This window comes from Rutidosis leptorrhynchoides, chromosome 3 (assembly GCF_046630445.1).
Source record: "Rutidosis leptorrhynchoides isolate AG116_Rl617_1_P2 chromosome 3, CSIRO_AGI_Rlap_v1, whole genome shotgun sequence".
NCBI classification, from domain to species: Eukaryota; Viridiplantae; Streptophyta; class Magnoliopsida; order Asterales; family Asteraceae; genus Rutidosis; species Rutidosis leptorrhynchoides.
The window spans coordinates 417,926,157-417,948,358 of record NC_092335.1 but is presented as its reverse complement, the minus strand read 5'-3'; the positions used below and the strand labels follow the sequence as shown (position 1 = coordinate 417,948,358).

The 22,202-nt window shown below is 29.1% G+C and overlaps 1 protein-coding gene across 1 annotated transcript; it reads right to left on the bottom strand.

Annotated features, from left to right (window-relative positions):
- Positions 1-18,204: 18,204 nt before the first annotated feature.
- On the bottom strand, positions 18,205-19,302 carry LOC139897791 (ethylene-responsive transcription factor 3-like). Its single transcript, XM_071880485.1, has one exon. The coding sequence runs from the start codon at positions 19,077-19,079 to the stop codon at positions 18,465-18,467; it is 615 nt and encodes a 204-aa protein (XP_071736586.1). The 5' UTR covers positions 19,080-19,302; the 3' UTR covers positions 18,205-18,464.
- Between the last annotated feature and the right edge of the window lie 2,900 nt (positions 19,303-22,202).

Here is a 22,202-nt window from a genome sequence, read left to right as displayed (position 1 = left end):
ATAATTCAACCATATAATGTAGTTTTGATTACTTGTGTCTATTTCGTAAAACATTTATAAAAGTTGCGCATGTATTCTCAGCCCAAAAATATAAAGGGTAAAAAGGCAAATGAAACTCACCATACTGTATTTCGTAGTAAAAATACATATAACGTCATTGAACAAGTGCAAGGTTGCCCTCGGATTCACGAACCTAAATTAATTATATATATTTATGTGTTGGTCAATATTTGTCTAACAAATTAAGTCAAGTCATAGTGTACCACAATCCTAATGCTCGAGACTAATATGCAAAAGTCAACAAAAGTAAATTTGACTCAAAATAATTTCCAAAAATCTATACATGATTAATATATAGTTTAAATATCGTCGTTTTATATTTTTAAATATTTTTAAAAGATTTATTAGAGTAAATAATATAATTTATTTATTAATAAATAAAATTTTATATTATATTTATATAATAAAATATACTTTTATATATATTAAGTAATAAAATTTATAGGGTTCATTTAATATTATAAAGATAATATGATAGATATTATTAAAGTAAGTTATTACACGTAGTAAAATATGTTTGTATCAAATATTTATTTGATAAAATAATATCTATAATGATAGTAAGTAAAAGTTGTATTATTTTGTAATAATAATTATTATTATAAAAATATCAATATTTATAATTACTAAGATGACATTATGATAAAACGATAATTCTAATTATGATAACTTTAATATTTACGATAATTTTTAATATTATCTTTAAAATAATAATTCTATTTAAAATAATAATAATAATAATAATGATATTTTATAGTAACAATGACATTTCTATTAAAATGATAATTTTTATTAAAATGATAGTTTTAATACTAACGATAATTTTAATAATTTTAATAATAATAGTAATGATAAAAATAATAAGAACGATAATTTTATCTAAATCAATATCTTATAATATTTTAATTTCATCATGATACTCTTACCCATTATTTCCTAATCGTTTCGTTTAATAGCTTTTAATCGTCTTTTATATCGTGTTCGTAATAATGATAATAATAGTAATCAAAATAATTAGGTGTTACAAATATTTGTTTTAATTACACTAATATTAATAATGATAGTTACTATAACATTATTAACGATAATACTAATAATTATCTTAATGATAATATAGTAATAATAATAATAACAATAACCATTTTTAAATAATGATATATATATTAATAATGGTAATAATAATAATAATACCAATAATAATAATAATAATAATAATAATAATAATAATAATAATTGGATAATAATAATAATAATAATACTAATTATAACTTTAACGATAATAACGATAGTAATAATAATAAAAAATAACAATTTTTAATGATAAATCCTTTTATTGATAAAGATAATAATAATAATAATAATAATAAGATAAAACTAGAACGACGATAATAACGACGATAATAATGATCATTTTTAATAATAATACAAAAATTCGATGGACTATAACTTCAAATTCGTTCATCGAAATCATTCGATATCTAAATGAAAAGTTCTTAATTTTTCGCTAGCTTTTCAACGACATGCATATCTTATACCTTATCTCAGTCGCATATATAACTTATTCAGGATTCAACATAACCTAACTAAAGGCAATATCAAAAGTACAAACATGCATAATCCTATATACTCGAGCACTAGTCAGGGATACACTATTAGTATGTAAAAGTTAAATTATGAGTACTCACGTATCAATATTGAGATTCAATATTGCAGGAAAGGTACGTAGACGCAACGGAGATGATAAACTCTATATTGATCTCACGAGCATACCCATGAACCATACCCAATCACCTCCATAGCTATAACCCATAATTTCCTTAATCCAATCCCACTCGAAAAACAATTTCGAAATCACTCGGACAGCACTCTGACGTAATATTTTATGTATACTAATAATATCTTGAAATAATACGGAGTAAATATATATATATATGTAAATCGATTGAGAGAGTTTAGAGAAAAATATTTTCAAGTTTCTTATGAAATAATGAAACCTATTGAATTCAATTTATAATAGATTTTTGAATTATTAAAGTGAATTATTAAAGTATGAATTATTAAAGTGAATTATTAAAGTATGAATTATTAAAGTATGAATTATTAAAGTGAATTATTAAAGTATGAATTATTAAAGTGAATTATTAAAGTATGAATTATTAAAGTGAATTATTAAAGTATGAATTATTAAAGTGAATTATTAAAGTATGAATTATTAAAGTGAATTATTAAAGTTAAAGTAAAGTAAAAATAAAGTAAAGGTAAAGTTTAAGTATAGTAAAAGTATAAAACTATGTACGCATAATACGCGTATAAATATATATAATATTAATTTAAATCGTTATATATATTTAATAAAATAAAATATAAATATAGTTATCTTTATCATACTGGTTAAGTAATGAGTTGTCAAAAGTGGTTCTAGATATTTATAAAAGTTATATACGTTTTAATAATAAAGTTCTTTTTAAACTGAAAACATTTTTGTACGTTTGAAACTAAATCAAATAAATATAATAATTTTGTTTTCCAAAACCAAATATATTTTTAAGAATCATTTTGTTTAAAGGTTAAAATAATGGAAATCGTTATATCATAAAATGTTTTAGAAAAGTAGAATCATATATGTTCATAATAGGTTTCAAGTTTTTAAATTACAGTTTGTTGGTGAAGCATGGGATAAAGTTCAAAGGTTAAATAAACGTATGAAATCATCTTAATGAAAAATGTCGAGTTACATAACTTGTCGATATCCAACATCTAAGTTATTTACACTTCACGTTCTTACTTATAAATCACTTTATCATTTTCCGAATGTTGTCAAAAAGAATAGATTTCTTAAATCATAGTGAATCTCATAACATAGACCCGTAATCATATCATAATGTATCTGATAAATCAATCATTTGATATTATCTTCTAATTCCATCGATAAACATATTGAAACAAATACGTTCATGTAAAGTATTATACGTTTAATACTTTATTAATATTCTCAAGTTATAATATATATATATACACATATATATACATATTTATTTATATATAACGGTTCGTGAATCGTCGGAATTTGGTCGAGGTTATAATGAATGTATGAACACAATTTAAAATTCTTGAGATTTAAGTTAACAAACTTTGCTTATCGTGTCGGAATAATATAAAGATAAAGTTTAAATTTGGTTGGAAATTTCCGGGTTGTCACAGTACCTACCCGTTAAAGAAATTTCGTCTCGAAATTTGAGTGGAAGGTCGTGAATGATAATAAGTATGTTTTCATGATGCATACAGGCTGAAAATTAGAGTTTTATCATCAACGAATAATTTGGATAAACAATCCATTTATATGAAGAGTACGAATGAAGCTAACATAGAAGAGTGAAATGAGTAAGTGTAGATTCATCTTATCATTTGACGTAGATATGATTGATTTCCAGATTTCAAGGGATTTGAAGAAAATCTTTGTAATAAGATTTGATTCTCCGGTAACAAAAGGAATTAGGATCTGCTTTAAATGCGATCGTCCATTTTAATTCTTCTGTCGGAGATTTTCTTATAAATTCACCTCCTTTGTTTTCTTACAACTCACACCTTCTGTTGATGCATTTTATGCAAGTCCCTAGACATCTACCCACGTCCATTGCAGGTACAACAGTTTACAGGCCACCATGATCGTTCGTTATTATCCTATCCGTGTTTGTATGTGGTTACAGCAACTACAGGAACGAGATTTGGATGTTTGACTATGTTAGACTTAGTCAGACGTCCGAGTGAAGCCTCACTCGTACGGCTGATAGGCTCATACGCACGGTTGATGCTGAGCTAAGTCACAATTACAACCTAAATGAGAAGACACGAGTGAGTGATCACCCGTACGGCTGATGAAGCCAACTCGTATGTGTGATGGATGAATCGTACGGGTGAGTCAACAGCAGGGGTATATAAAGTCTTATGTTCTTCATTTTAGGTTAAGAATCTCATTTGTTACACACACTCAGATAAGGTGAGCTCCTCCGATTCTCTCTCAACCCAAATCACCCAGGTGGTGAATAATAGCTCTAGGTGTTGATCTAATCACACTTGATTTAGTTGTGGTATGACTAAATTAATCCCAAAAAGGTTAACCTATTCACTAGAGGGTTTGATTCACTTATTCCGTCATTGTGTGAGTTAAATCTGTTGATTTCTAAGTTCCTAGTCATGTTTCATCACCTTCTATTCTTTCACCCTCAACTCATATTTTAAAGTATTCATCAATATGCTCCATCCAGTTCTGATTCTCGATATACTTATAACTTTCATATCGGTCATTCTTCTTTTTCATCTACCGCCGGAAGAATCTATTTACTTCTACTATACTCGTGGGTTTATAGTGTTTCTAGTTCTCCCGTGTCTTTATATTGCTATATGCATCGATATATATGGTTTATAATTTTTGATTTGTCGTTGGGCTTTATATATTCCCTTATATTTCAAAGTCTTTGTTTCTATCTTCTATAATCATTGTCATCCACAGTTAATGCTCTCTTTTATTTGCTGCAATTTATACCCCAATTTCTATTTTGGAGTTTTGTCCTTTTGTTTCTTCTTCTTGCGATTAAGCACCGCTTGTAATGGTCCAGAATTCACAGATATGAATTTCAGAATGAACATTGTTAATGTTCTAGGAAGGAAATTGTGATGGCACGATCTTGACTTGTCAAATTACTAGAATACCTTGGAAAATGCCGAATCATCAAGAAATATTTTCTTGATATTTTAGAGGTTAAATAGAATACAAGAGTCGTATAACATGGCACATGATGATGTTATGATCTGTGAATCATCACGTTCCATTTAGAAACTCAGCATGAATTACTGTAATATAATCACGTTGATCAAGTGTCATTATATTATATAACTCATGCTTCAGTTTCCAATACTACTTCAAAAACATTCATATTTTAAACTCAAAGGTTTACAGAGTATAGGAACTAAACAGTTTCCTTTTTGATGTAATACAGATAGCGCAAAGAGATAAATGATTCCAGATAAGAATAGTTATGGAAATATCTTCAGAAATATGGAGGATATTTATAATGAAAGATACAATGATATCTTAGAATTTCTAATATCAGAGGATGATGAAGAATATTGTCTGTAAGGGTTTAGTGTCAAGAGCAAGGTATTCGTTAATGACTTCAGCAGACACTGAATCATTTAGATTCTTTGAAGGCAGGTTCAGTCTTTGTGATTTGTCCACAGCCTCCTTCATACTTTGCTCAGTCCGTTTTCTAGTTCCAAAACTTCTCTATTTCTGAGCTTTGTTAATACACTAATCTTTATCATCAAACTTTTTACTGCTAAGGTCGTTTATAGTTTTTGTTGCTTCATCAGCATTTCGAGAACTAGTTAGCGGTTCAGAGTGTTTTTCAAAAACTTCACATTCGAAGTATGTAAGCCTTGGAAATAGACGTTATGTATAACTGTTGGCGTCAACATGCTGTGAGATTTCACAATACTGATTGCTAATTCCCAATGATTCGTATGGTAATTCTCTTTACAAGAGGTAGATGAGTAAATGATGAGGTTTCGATAAATATAAAGATTCTTCGAATGGCCAAGATCAGTGAAGTTGTTGGTAAGTTTATTGCTAATGTGGTGGAATATGAAAGGTTCTCCGGTAACAAAAGGGTAATCACATATATCAAAATTATGATAAGGCTACTCCGAATGAAAAAATTGAAGTTGTCTTGTTGGAGCTGTGATATAATTTGCTACTTTGCAAAGGAATTGCAAGGTTATTTTGGCTAATAAATGCCAAGAGATCTGACACATATATGTGTTGAATTATGACTTTGGTTTCGAGAACTTTTTAAGTACATAACTGTGGGTAATATGTGGTTGGATCATCATCTCGATTGCTCATTATTTGAAGTGTCTTCAGAGATTTTCGAAGGGTTTAAACACAGATTGTAATTGTTTGTATACATTTGATGTTCTAACACACTTTTGAAGTCAAAGTATAGCTTTGAAAGATGTAGGAATCTAAAAGTGATGGTACCGGTTATATCTCGAATTGAATTCTGAGATTTTAAAATCAGAATATGTAATTGGGTTTGAATGAGTATGGTTGTTTTGATTTCTATGAAAGAAAGTATATTATTGTGAAAGTAGGAAGTATAATTGATAATTTGCTTAATCCGATTCGAAGAATGTAACATATTAATTGTGAATTTATATATATCTCTCGGATATTACCTACCCGTTAAAAAATTTTCACAATTAATATTTTGTACATAAGAATTTTATTACAGTCTTTATGAAAATATATATGTATATATTCTCCTCAGATGTAACATAGATTTTAATGAGTTAATACTAAATTAAACTCATTCGATTTACGGTTGGAACTAGAATTGAATAATTCCTTGAAGGCTTTAGAGGTTACATAAGTATTTCTTCAATAATATTGAAATTATGAATCAATACTTCGTTATTTGTTGAGATGTGATGTTGGTTTTCGTTAAATTCTTGTGAACTTCGCAAAGTACGAATGATGTTATCTGAAAAGTTTCGGTTACATCAATGATGAAGTGTAAAATCAAATATATACTTGATTTATTAGGAATTGGAACTTGTTGAATTGAGACAGAGATTGTAGTTAATGATGGTTAAGTTGCGGGCGAGGGACATACATTATTGCATATTTGTAATATGAATTAACAGAGTAGTTAAGATTCACACATAATAGCTTAGCACGGAAAGATTTATTTTTTTTATTTCAAAATATATATATATATATAAAATATATATATAATTTCTTCAGAGGGAATGAGTTAATTCTTCATAACTTGTTGATACAATATACACGTTATTGATTTGTAATGATGTCCACAGTGATTCTTGAACTGACGGAGTTTGTGATGTTATAGGTGTTGTTGATTCTGACGTTGACTGTACTGACGATGCTGGTGACGTTGACGGTACTGTTGATGCTGTTGGTAAAACAAGTTTAACTTGTTAATCACACACCATTTTTGTCAGGGTTTCTACTCTTCCTTCTATCATTTTGGTTCGCTTAACTGATTTATGGTTAGGGTTAGATTAGATAATCTCTAAGACTTTAGAGATTATATAATCGCCGCGGAATGTTTCTCCAATGAAGTTATGAATTAATACTTCGTCAGTTATTGTTGTTGGTGCTCCTTGGTATCTATGGTGCGTATGACGTTGATGCTCGTGGGACAGATTGTGAAGTTGAAGTTTACAACGCGGTTGTGGTTGGAGGTGGTAATGGTACTGTTGGCGTTGATGATGGTGGTACTGGTTATGCTGCTGGTGCTGCTGCTGCTGGTGTTTGTAATCTCTGCACCATATTCTCCAAAGCCACTACCCGAGCGCGAAGTTCGTTGACTTCTTCTATTATTCCAGGATGATTGTCGGTCGGAACGAGCGGATAAATAAAATCTAGAATTTGATGTAGTATATAATCGTGACGAGATACCCTGGAAATGAGAGAGAAAATGGTGTCTCTAACAGGTTCGCCGGTAAGTGCTTCAGGTTCTTCGCCAAGAGGGCAATGTGGTAGATGGAAAGGATCGCCTTCTTCTTGTTTCCAATGATTGAGGAGGCTACAAATCCATCCCCAATTCATCCAGAATAGGTGATGACTGATTGTTTGAACCATTCCGGTCACACTGCTTTCGGAGCTTGAGTGAGATTCCATTTCAGAATCCGAGTGACTTGAACTGATGACAAATTCCATTTCGTACGATTGGATAAAGGATTTTTGATATAAAATGATTTTTCGGCTATCGGGTGGTATTCTATTTACATAGGATATCTATATATAGAGATCAAAAGATTTCATAGATTACGGAGGAATTTGCGGGATATGTCAGGCAAAGTTTAAAGTAACAGATACGATAAGATATGATTTAGCAGATACGCTAAGATATGAATTTTGTCTATACACTACTCATGCAATTAATGTAGCAAGATGTGTCTAGACTAATAATGATAAGCAGGTAATTTCCTATGGATGATAAGCAGATGATTTCCGACTAGAAATGATAAGCAAAACTTTTGACATGCAGACACGGTCGAAGTCCAGACTCACTAATGCATCCTAACGACTTATCAGTTAGACACACTAATGCAGACCTGGTTCGCTAAGACCACCGCTCTGATACCAACTGAAAGGACCCGTTCATATACATTATAAACGATTCACAATAGTTGATTACATTGCGAGGTATTTGACCTCTATATGATACATTTTACAAACATTGCATTCGTTTTTAAAAGACAATCTTTCTTTACATCAAAAATTGACAGGCATGCATACCATTTCATATTATCCACTATCCAACTATAAATTGATTTAATAATAATCTTTGATGAACTCAATGACTCGAATGCAACGTTCTTCGAAATATGCTATGAAAGACTCCAAGTAATATCTTTAAAATGAGCAAATGCACAGCGGAAGATTTCTTTAACACCTGAGAATAAACATGCTTTAAAGTGTCAACCAAAAGGTTGGTGAGTTCATTAGTTTATCATAATCATTTATTTTCATCATTTTAATAGACCACAAGAATTTCATTTCCAGTTCTCATAAATATACGTCCCATGCATAGAGACAAAAAAATAATTATTCATATGGTGAACACCTGGTAACCGACATTAACTAGATACATATAAGAATATCCCCTATCATTTCGGGATCCTCCTTCGGACATGATATAATTTCGAAGTACTAAAGCATCCGGTACTTTGGATGGGGTTTGTTAGACCCAATAGATCTATCTTTAGGATTCGCGTCAATTAGGGTGTCTGTTCCCTAATTCTTAGATTACCAGACTTAATAAAAAGGGGCATATTCGATTTCGATAATTCAACCATATAATGTAGTTTTGATTACTTGTGTCTATTTCGTAAAACATTTATAAAAGTTGCGCATGTATTCTCAGCCCAAAAATATAAAGGGTAAAAAGGCAAATGAAACTCACCATACTGTATTTCGTAGTAAAAATACATATAACGTCATTGAACAAGTGCAAGGTTGGCCTCGGATTCACGAACCTAAATTAATTATATATATTTATGTGTTGGTCAATATTTGTCTAACAAATTAGGTCAAGTCATAGTGTACCACAATCCTAATGCTCGAGACTAATATGCAAAAGTCAACAAAAGTAAATTTGACTCAAAATAATTTCCAAAAATCTATACATGATTAATATATAGTTTAAATATCGTCGTTTTATATTTTTAAATATTTTTAAAAGATTTATTAGAGTAAATAATATAATTTATTTATTAATAAATAAAATTTTATATTATATTTATATAATAAAATATACTTTTATATATATTAAGTAATAAAATTTATAGGGTTCATTTAATATTATAAAGATAATATGATAGATATTATTAAAGTAAGTTATTACACGTAGTAAAATATGTTTGTATCAAATATTTATTTGATAAAATAATATCTATAATGATAGTAAGTAAAAGTTGTATTATTTTGTAATAATAATTATTATTATAAAAATATCAATATTTATAATTACTAAGATGACATTATGATAAAACGATAATTCTAATTATGATAACTTTAATATTTACGATAATTTTTAATATTATCTTTAAAATAATAATTCTATTTAAAATAATAATAATAATAATGATATTTTATAGTAACAATGACATTTCTATTAAAATGATAATTTTTATTAAAATGATAGTTTTAATACTAACGATAATTTTAATAATTTTAATAATAATAGTAATGATAAAAATAATAAGAACGATAATTTTATCTAAATCAATATCTTATAATATTTTAATTTCATCATGATACTCTTACCCATTATTTCCTAATCGTTTCGTTTAATAGCTTTTAATCGTCTTTTATATCGTGTTCGTGATAATGATAATAATAGTAATCAAAATAATTAGGTGTTACAAATATTTGTTTTAATTACACTAATATTAATAATGATAGTTACTATAACATTATTAACGATAATACTAATAATTATCTTAATGATAATATAGTAATAATAATAATAACAATAACCATTTTTAAATAATGATATATATATTAATAATGATAATAATAATAATAATACCAATAATAATAATAATAATAATAATAATAATAATAATAATAATAATAATAATAATAATAATAATTGGATAATAATAATAATACTAATTATAACTTTAACGATAATAACGATAGTAATAATAATAAAAAATAACAATTTTTAATGATAAATCCTTTTATTGATAAAGATAATAATAATAATAATAATAAGATAAAACTAGAACGACGATAATAACGACGATAATAATGATCATTTTTAATAATAATACAAAAATTCGATGGACTATAACTTCAAATCCGTTCATCGAAATCATTCGATATCTAAATGAAAAGTTCTTAATTTTTCACTAGCTTTTCAACGACATGCATATCTTATACCTTATCTCAGTCGCATATATAACTAATTCAGGATTCAACATAACCTAACTAAAGGCAATATCAAAAGTACAAACATGCATAATCCTATATACTCGAGCACTAGTCAGGGATACACTATTAGTATGTATCAATATTGAGATTCAATATTGCAGGAAAGGTACGTAGACGCAACAGAGATGATAAACTCTATATTGATCTCACGAGCATACCCATGAACCATACCCAATCACCTCCATAGCTATAACCCATAATTTCCTTAATCCAATCCCACTCGAAAAACAATTTCGAAATCACTCGGACAGCACTCTGACGTAATATTTTATGTATACTAATAATATCTTGAAATAATACGGAGTAAATATATATATATATATATATATATATATATATATATATATATATATATATATGTAAATCGATTGAGAGAGTTTAGAGAAAAATATTTTCAAGTTTCTTATGAAATAATGAAACCTATTGAATTCTATTTATAATAGATTTTTGAATTATTAAAGTGAATTATTAAAGTATGAATTATTAAAGTGAATTATTAAAGTATGAATTATTAAAGTGAATTATTAAAGTATGAATTATTAAAGTGAATTATTAAAGTATGAATTATTAAAGTGAATTATTAAAGTATGAATTATTAAAGTGAATTATTAAAGTATGAATTATTAAAGTGAATTATTAAAGTTAAAGTAAAGTAAAAATAAAGTAAAGGTAAAGTTTAAGTATAGTAAAAGTATAAAACTATGTACGCATAATACGCGTATAAATATATATAATATTAATTTAAATCGTTATATATATTTAATAAAATAAAATATAAATATCGTTATCTTTATCATACTGGTTAAGTAATGAGTTGTCAAAAGTGGTTCTAGATATTTATAAAAGTTATATACGTTTTAATAATAAAGTTCTTTTTAAACTGAAAACGTTTTTGTACGTTTGAAACTAAATCAAATAAATATAATAATTTTGTTTTCCAAAACCAAATATATTTTTAAGAATAATTTTGTTTAAAGGTTAAAATAATGGAAATCGTTATATCATAAAATGTTTTAGAAAAGTAGAATCATATATGTTCATAATAGGTTTCAAGTTTTTAAATTACAGTTTGTTGGTGAAGCATGGGATAAAGTTCAAAGGTTAAATAAACGTATGAAATCATCTTAATGAAAAATGTCGAGTTACATAACTTGTCGATATCCAACATCTAAGTTATTTACACTTCACGTTCTTACTTATAAATCACTTTACCATTTTCCGAATGTTGTCAAAAAGAATAGATTTCTTAAATCACAGTGAATCTCATAACATAGACCCGTAATCATATCATAATGTATCTGATAAATCAATCATTTGATATTATCTTCTAATTCCATCGATAAACATATTGAAACAAATACGTTCATGTAAAGTATTATACGTTTAATACTTTATTAATATTCTCAAGTTATAATATATATATACACATATATATACATATTTATTTATATATAACGGTTCGTGAATCGTCGGAATTTGGTCGAGGTTATAATGAATGTATGAACACAATTTAAAATTCTTGAGATTTAACTTAACAAACTTTGCTTATCGTGTCGGAATAATATAAAGATAAAGTTTAAATTTGGTTGGAAATTTCCGGGTTGTCACAAAAACTTATTTTATATAATTATATTACAATTTATTATATTATTATTATTATTTATTAAACCAAATGAGGATAAATAAAGAATAAATAGTTAAAAAACGATTTTTATTATCATTAACTGATGAAAATTCGTAATATAATAGATCTGATAAAAATATAATTTTTACAAATTTATTTGATCAGTTAAATAATTATTATGTATTTATTATTGAATCGGCTAGTATATATATAATGAAAAGTCTATATAAATTGTTGTACACCTTTAAAAACAGTAAAAATATTTTTATAGATTATAAAAGTGATATAAAAGTTTTTAAATTCGAAAATATAATTTATATATCATTATATATATTTATACTTTATTTATTTGTATACCGATCGCTATATATATATATATATATATATATATATATATATATATATATATATATATATATATATAAAAGGATAAAAATTATATAAAATATAAAAATGGTAATAAAATTATTAAAACTATTTGGAACAGTGTTAGGACATATAAAAATATTTTTTGTATTTTTTAGAATATTATTTATAATTAAATACGAATTATGTATTATTTAAACATAAAAACAATGTAAAATTCATAATAAATATTTTTAACAGTAATAAAAATATATACAAAATTTTTCTGAGTTTATAAAACTTATATAGACCTATAAAAATTATAAAACCATTTATTTAGGTCGAATAGGTATTTTATCTATAATTAACCCCATTTTAATGCAAATTGAGAACTAAAAAAATAGGGATAAATATATAAACGTTTTGAAATTTATTTTTTATAATTCTACTGTATAACATACCTAAATAAGTTTATTAAAATTATATATATAATTATTTGTATATTTAAGGTATTTATCTACATTATTATATGTTAATAAGATAATTAAGGAAATCAATTTAAATTATAAATAAATAATGGGATAAGATTTTATCTAAAAATTTTATATGATTATTTTACTTATCTAGATTTGTAAAAAATAATATATATTATTTTGAGATAATTTTGAAGTTTATCTAGATTTAAGTAATTGGATAAGATTGAAATACATAATAAGATAATTACAAATAATAAATAAAGAATCATGATAATTATATTTATTATATATTATATAATAAATACTAAATATAATATTAATTATTTATAATACTTGAATTATTATTATACTATAACATTTAAATGTAAGTAAATATTAATTAATATTATACTAATAAATTATAAAGTATAGTATAAATAATATTATGACCTGTCGTATTCCTATACGCACGTAACAAGTGAAGGTTATGATCAAAAGATAACGTATGACTTATACGAACTCACTGCTACTTACGGTCAAGGGGATGATGTCTAGGTTGCCATGATGGGAATAAAGTTTTGGATTAAACGAAAGGTTGTAGACTTATAGTGCAACTGAAAGTTCCTGACCCCCAGTTACATCTGGTCATCCCGGCTTACTTGATAGCAACGATTTTTGAAAAAGTTGTACAACATCTTGATGTGGAGGATTATAACCCGAACTTTCTAAAAGTAAAAACCTACTTTAAATGAAAACTTTCTAAAAGTAGAAACTCTTATGATAAATTGTCACTATTAATATAATCATTATATTAGTAAACATACTCCTTGTCTGTTAGACAAATTTCTGATTAAGTCTATACATCTCCAGGTTGAGGTCTCTGCCATTCGTTTCTCGCTTCTATTTTCGATTGTGAATATTCTTCACTGTGCTATTATTAAGGTGAACTTCATAGCCCCGCTTTTACATATTTATTGAATTTTATAAATCTTGGGGTGAGACACATGCTTACTTTTAAATGATTTACAATTTAGACACAAGTGCCTAACTTTTTGATATGCAACTTCGTGAGACTTTGTTAACTTGTATTCTTACATGCAAATCCCTACAATAATATCGTTAATTGCTGGAATTGAAATGTTGCAAGCTTAATTATTGTGAGTAGGCCTATTGAGAGTGACGTCTCTACCCATTGACCGATCGTCAAGGGGGTACATAATAAGTGTCAGGGATTTATGTTTAGCTCGATATTATAACTCATGTCATATTGATATTTTGATGTTTTGAACTAAATCTTGTGGTCTAAACTTATTGATTGTATAAACCTATGATGTTCACTCAACCATTGTGTTGACATTATTAAGCATGCTTGTCTCAGGTGATGATTAGCTTATGTGCTGCTTGATGATTGCTTAGCTAGCTGATTGCATTGGAGTCCACAAATTAATAACTTATCATTCATTAAACGATTGTTATTTACATTGAATTTATTATGCAAAACTTTATTTCTGCTACAATACAAATGTTGTTTTTATTAAACATCTCATTTAGAGTCGTTTTCGCTTATATACTCGTGTGATGATATTGAAATGTCATATTTACCCCCGGCCCTATTTGGGGGTGTGACATAACGGCTATTAACAGTTCACTTAATAGATCCTAACAAATTTTTTAAAAAAATACATTGATTAAATAAAACATTACACTAATTTAATTTAAAACAACATTACAGTAAGAATTTCTCAACGATACAAAGTAAACATTGGTTGTTGGGTTGTGATCGTCAACTCTTAAATTGTGAACTTACTCCTTAACCTGCTCGCAACCCTATACACATTAGGCCATTACCAACCTTCAAGATTGTTTATTTTTATACCTACAATGAGTATCAGCTGTGTGTTTGCTTGTGTATTTGCTTGTGTATTTGCAAAAAGGCTTATAGGTTAACGGTATTTGAACAACTTTTAAACCAAAGAGGTAGGGGGTTCAACACCCGTTGTGGACATATTCATAGATAAATTCGTGTTGGGTGTCTGAGTTGTCGTCCTAAAAAAACGTATTAGTTGTGCATGCATCTCTGACATCTTAAGCAAACACACAAGCAACAATGGAAATATGGAACAATCATACACGAACCAAATATGACTGACTGCACATATATAACTTACATTCGAGTTTAATATAGGAACAAACAGCACAAGCAAAAAGAATGACGGAACAAATGACTACAATAGAAAATGAACCATAAACATAATACTCAACAGACTTGAAAAACATCATATACCTTTTTTTAGAACGTTAACCTCAAGCACCCTACATAATTTTACACGAATAATGTCCTAAGCAGGAGTCGAACGAACCCATGAGCTCAAATTCAGAGGGGTACCCGATGCCAGGTCAAAGGCCCTTTGGTAAAAAAAAACATCATATACCTTAGCACATGCTCCAAGCTAATTCATTCTTCCAACTTTTTTTGAACAAATCAGCACTCAACATCGCATTCACAGTGCATGATTGTGCGCATCACTTTTGGTGTAACGGACCCATGTAACGAAGTGGCTGCATTATTTCTTTCACGTTCACGTTAATTTTGTTGATTTTAGTTATGTTTTTATCATGAAAATGCTGATACTGATGGTTTTACCGAGCATCCATAAGACAAAACTCGAACACCGTTACCACAGCTCTGTTTTTCTCAAAGTACGTCACTGCAACAAATTTAAAACAGAATCATTAGTCATATTCAGTGCACATGGTCAACAATTTCGTCGGAGTTGTGCTTATAAATAGGTCAATTTGTGTTGTTATGTCTTATCTAAACAAGCCGAAATGATAAATTTAGCTGTTAAATGAAATGAGTCAAACGTGCTGAAATGCCACCAATGTGTATCTTTAATACATACATACATCCTTCTAAATGAGTTCTTTTTTCTAACAACAAACAAACACACCCTTTTTGTCCACGACGAGACTCGAACTCACAACCTCTAAGTTCTCTTGATACCGCTAGGCCAGAAGTTCTTTGGTTTCTAAATGAATTCTTTAAAGCATACATATTTTCATCTGAATAAGTAGTTCTTGTATTTTTACTTGTTTATAAAATCATTAGAAGCATATATGGGTGGCCAGAGAGAAAGGGTCGAAAACGGGAGGGGTAACCCGGTTAGGCTGCGCACATCTAAGTAAACATACTCCCCTTCACCGGGTAGCTTAAACTGGGACAACTTTATCCGTTTACTAGTTTATAAAATCAACTTTTATCTTATTTATGTGGACAAGTAGTTTTTTATACCAACCTAAAGTCCCCCGCTTTGACCAATTAGTCCATCTGTTACCTCTAGCATTTAATTTGATAATCTTTTGTTATTATGACAATTTCTAAGAAAGTTTAACCGATTTACCTAAGGCTTGTCGTTTTTCAAAAGATATTGTATTGTAAGCATATGCGGGTATAAGTTTACTACGGAGTATTATCCAAATCGTCTTCTTCAGTTCAGGTTACTTTATCTCCGGTTAGGAAATGGGTTAAAACCAGCCGCGAACTTATGAGGGGCAGCGTGGGGCGCCCGCCCCCAGTGGATTTACAATTTTTAGTGCAAATTTTTTCAATTTTTTGATTTTCCCCCGGTGGAAATTTTTTTTTTACTCCGAACCATTCAAATTTTGCCCCAAAACCTCCAATATTTTGCCCCAAAACGCTCGTATTTTGCCCCAAAACTCTCGTATTTTGTTCAAAAACTTTCAAATTTTGCTAAAAAAAACTTTATATTTCTCCCCAAAACCTCCATATTTTGCCCAAAAAAAAATTCATACGTTTTAAAAAAAAATTCGCCCCGGTAAAAAATTCCCCGAGTCCGCCACCGGTTAGAACTCACCTCAAGTGTAACTTTAGTTCTTTAACCTCCTACAAAAACTATTTTTTTGGAAAATAGTTATGATTATTTTGAACTAAATTAGTATTTGTGCACATTTTTAATTAAAAATCGTTACTAGAAAGTAGCTAGCATTGTTAGTTTCTGTTTTTAGCAACAAATTTATTTCAGTCAGCTATTATTAATACCTTCATTTTGCCTTCCAAATCAAGTCGCCTTTGATTGAAAATTTTTGAAGTTGGTTACTAATTTTGAAGTCCTAAAACAGGTCGATTACATATATTATCAATCAGATTAAAGTTGGCAGCTTTTCATTCAATTATCCCTTTTAATTAATTTATTTATTTTTCTGAAACCGAGTCATGGGTCAACTTAGCCCACATTTTTTACCCATAAGCAATCTTCCCAATTATAAAAAAAAAATGGCTACAGACACTGCAAGTTCACCGGATTTGAAAATACTGAGGTATACTAAAGTAGTATAGTTTATGTTTTAGGATTTTATGATAAAGACAAACAGATCATACTGTACTAAAGTGTCAACCAATTTACGCATTCACCGAGTCAAATCTAGTCATAACAAACGATCAAAATGTAATCAACTGAACCACTGATGATCCTAAAAGAAGATGTTGATATGGAAATAGGAAAAAGCAACATATAGCAACCAAATTCTAGACATAAAATAATCTCCTTATCATTTACCAATTCAATCTTTATAATCTTCCTTAAAATATCAATAATAACCTAAGGCGTTGAAACTGGCAAGATATGAATCTTGAAGTGTCACACTTTTTAGACAAACATCACTAAATCTACTTTAACAAATTGTACTGTACTACACTTGAAGCACATATAGTAGTAGTGTATAACTAAAAATAGCAGTGCAAGGTCCCTTATTTAAATATTTATGAGTTCAAAGTAAATCAATCAAAATTCATAAACAAAATTAACAAACAACAAGACAAAGAAACAGAACACGTACATCAAGTTGTGCAGTATAACGGTATAACCTGTTCGCACTATTTCACTTTCATCACAAAGTTTATCAAAGAACAAAAACCATCTGAGTCCATAAATCCTCAAAAACTGAGCAAGCGATCAACGACAATTGATTAACCATTCCTATACCCCTTGACTAAAGAGACCCACCATCCAGTTATACATAGAAGTATGTACATAACACTTGATAGATCAACAACATGAACAATGAAATTATAATGTTATTGAACAATAAATTGCAATTGCAATTATGCAAATTTGAGATATATTCATGTTGTTATCATGACAATTAAGAAGATAGGCACGAACAAACATAAGAAATGAAGCTAATACTAAAATTCAGCATTAACACAATTAACAAATACAGAGACTAATAAATTAAGTTTATTAGCAAGAACCGAGACCTCATTAAGCCTTGGAGCTTTTGGTATTTGATCATACATAGTTTACATGAATACAAGTATTACAGGAATCACAATAACAACACTCAACTTTAACAATGATACAATGGACTACTTCCCATTATTTTCTTGTTAAGTGTAGACAATGCGCAAGGTATTATAAATCGCGATATCGAATCTTCAAAGACGAAGCTCTGTGAAGTTAAATTCATCATTGTCAACAACAGGAGGTGGCAAATTCAAATCAATCGAAAGCACAAATTTCGGAAAAGATGACGAAACAATATCTCCAGTTTCTTCGTCAGCTTTTTCATCATCAACAACAGACGACGAAGAATCACAGTAATCACAACAATCATCTATCAGCACAGGTGAATGTTGTACACGCGCCACCACAATATCCGGCCGTGGCCCACTTAGAGTCTCAACGGTGCTACTCAAACTGCTGCAGGTAGGTCTTTGTTGAACAACAGACTGATACTCCGTTTGTTGATCGAAAAACGGATTATGAGGATGACGGACGTTAGGGTTTGGTTGACGAAAATTTAACGGAAAAGATAACGGAAAGTTAGTTTTGGCTTTATCTCCACGGAGATTACGTGCTGCGGTATCGTAAGCACGTGCCGCATCTTCAGCTGAATCGAAAGTACCGAGCCAAATCCTTGTTTTTCTTACCGAATCTCTAATTTCTGCTACGTATTTACCCCATGGTCGTTTTCTCACACCTCGAAACTTGATTTCGGTTGCTGATGTTGATTTAACGGTCGCCGGAGCTGCTGTTCTGCCGCCTCGCATGGCGGATTGAATTGAAGGAAAATAAAGCTAGAAATGGTTGATTGAAAGTTTGAAACTGTGAATTTTGTGTTAGATTATTTAAGTTTGTGATTGGGGAAGATGAATATGGATAGTGTTTTGATTGATTTTGGGGTTAGGGTTTACGTTTTTAGGTTTCAAATGAGTCGTTGTGATATGAACCCTAATTGGGAAGGTTCTGCCCCTTTCCCATTTCTTTATTTTTTTTGTTTTTTTTTTTTCTTGAAGAAAATAAAATATAATACGGTGTCATTGTGAGGTATGGTCAACCCAATCGGTCCAACCCATTTTGACTTGTATTATTGACCACGTGTGTTTTGTATGCTCCACGGAGTACTTGATTAGTTCATTTTGTTAATTACTAATACAGCCCAGAATTTAAATAAATTAGCTTAAGACTCGCGAATTCGCGAAATTTTTTTAAGGACGAATCAAAAATTGAATTGTCATAGTAATTATATTTTATATAATATTTATTAGGTTGTTAAGAAACTAAAACAGTATAAGTAGTAATGTTGAATTGCTGACAATAAAGCAAACAAGTTATAACCTGAAAAAAACAAATAACACAAAGTTAAAAACACTAATACTCGAAAAAACATTTTAGACAAAACATTATAGTGAAATCGTAATGTGATTACCTTTTGATTCACTCCAGGGTTGTTTGATTCAACAATATGACCAGGGCTGGTTCTAAGAGTTTTGTTGCCCGGTGCGAGGTGACAATAAGATGCCCCTATTAAGATTTATAAACTTACTACATGGAGTGTTTGAAATGATAGTTTATATTGCTCATTCTCACATTAATATCTTAAAAAATTCTCTGTATTGTATAGTGTAACACTTTAAAGAGACAAACTACGTTTAAAAATCATAATGATAATGATAATTCATATTATAAGTCAAGTCTGAAATCGATATTTTTAGAAAAATAATTTTAATATCAAAACTAAGTTCTTTTCTAGTTATAATAGTGTGACGTGATACTAGAAAAAGATTAGATTTCAAAAATATAATTTAACTTTTTACTAAATTATTACATACTCTATATAATTTATTAAAGAGGGCATTATAACTATAACTTATTATATCAATAAAGTAAAATATTATTTCATAATTAAGAGTTATCTAAATAAAAACTATTTCGTATAAATATATCACGTTTTGAAAGTCAGTAGATGTCCCCCATCATTTCACAATTACCAATTCATTGTTACTTAAAATATTCATATAGTTTCAAAAGATACATATAAATGCATTACATTCTTGTATTATAAAGTAATGTACACATCTTCTCCCTCCACTTCACTCCACATTTCCCTCCTTCTTTATTCTCATTTATCTCTTTACCCATTCTCTACAACTTGGTTATTTTAATATTATTATTTTTTACAGAAAAAAATCCAAACGCCATATTTGATGCATTTTCTAAATTGATGCCCAGTGCGATCGCACCTGCGGCCCTACCCCAGGTCCAGCTCTGAATATGACATATCAAGCACAAGGAGTCTCTATATGAAAATTAACAATAATCGTAACGTTTTAAAAAGGTACCTATGCCAACAAAGCAATTCACTCTAATTCACTTGACATATATTCACGCTTCCTAGAAATAATGCTCATTGTGCACTTATGAAATTGGTCCTTCTAAAGTTACTCAAGGCTTCTATATATACGTCCTCATTCAGCACCTACACCCATTAATACCTATAACTTAAGAGGGTGTTAAGTAGTATGTATCTAAAGAAAAAAATGGCTGCAAACTTGTTCGGGAACAACTATTGATAAATTTCAAAGATTTTAAGAATTGGGGATCATATATACATAATGAAATTAGCGTCCTTTCAAACAGAATTGAAATATAGGAATTTTGTTTTTAAAATAACCAAACCTAAATACGAAGGAGCATAAACCTAGATATTAGGGGTAGTGTCCATCTATACCATTAATTTATCCATTTTTTATCTGGCATATGTATAAATAAAAGAGTACTAAAATAAGATGAAACAAAAAAACACTTTAGGTTGGGGTAGTAATACTATACCATCATCCATCTATTCAACTTTTGATTAAGATGAAACATGTAACATTCCGTTTTTCATCATACATGTCCGACGTACATAATTGATCTTTAGAATGTTCATACTTGGTTGTATAATTGTATAAAGATGATTGTACGATACGTGTATGAAGGGTACCAAGCATGTACGTGTTGCTTGTTCGAATGTTGAAGAAATTTGGACGTTGTTTGAGTTACAAGTTGTGTACGTACCTTTTCGACCCCAAATAAAGTTTGAGTTGATGTTTCAAAACCTTACCATTATAAAGGAAATCTTATTACATTTCCAACGATATTTGATTCATCAAAAACGGAGTTACGGTAAAAAAGTTATGGCCAAAACAAGTTGCTGAAGTTCGGATGAAACAGGCAAACTCCGCGGCGCGACCAGAATCGCCACGGCGCGACAATTGCCTATAGTGAGGGTCAGAAAGCTTGAAAATGTGATCTAAAATCACCCTTTAGGCCACGGTTCCGCAGCGCGACAATAGGCACGATCTGATACTTTTCAGCCTTTTATTGAGTTAAATGAAGGGCAAAATTGGTATTTCACATATAGACGGGTTTTTGGCCATAAAACTGACCCCAACCTTATCCAAACCTCATTTCCTTCTCATTTCTTCCTTCCCATTCATTTGAAACCCTAGTGAGAGAGTAAGAGGTTTGATAATGCTAAAAACGAACATATATTTCATAGCATTATTCCTCAAGAAAGACAAGCTTTTAGTTGCAATTGTTCTATTTACAAGTGATATTCGTTTAAATAATAAAAGGTGAAGACAAAAGACAGATTCGACGAATTGAAGACGCAAACGACCAAAAAGCTCAAAAGTACAAAAGACAATCAAAAAGGTTCCAATTATTGATAAGAAACGCCTCGAAATTACAAGAGTACAAGATTCAAAACGCAAAGTACAAGATATTAAATTGTACGCAAGGACGTTCGAAAATCCGGAACCGGGACCAGAGTCAACTCTTAACGTTCGACGCAACGGACTAAAAATTACAAGTTAACTATGTATATAAATATAATATAATATATAATT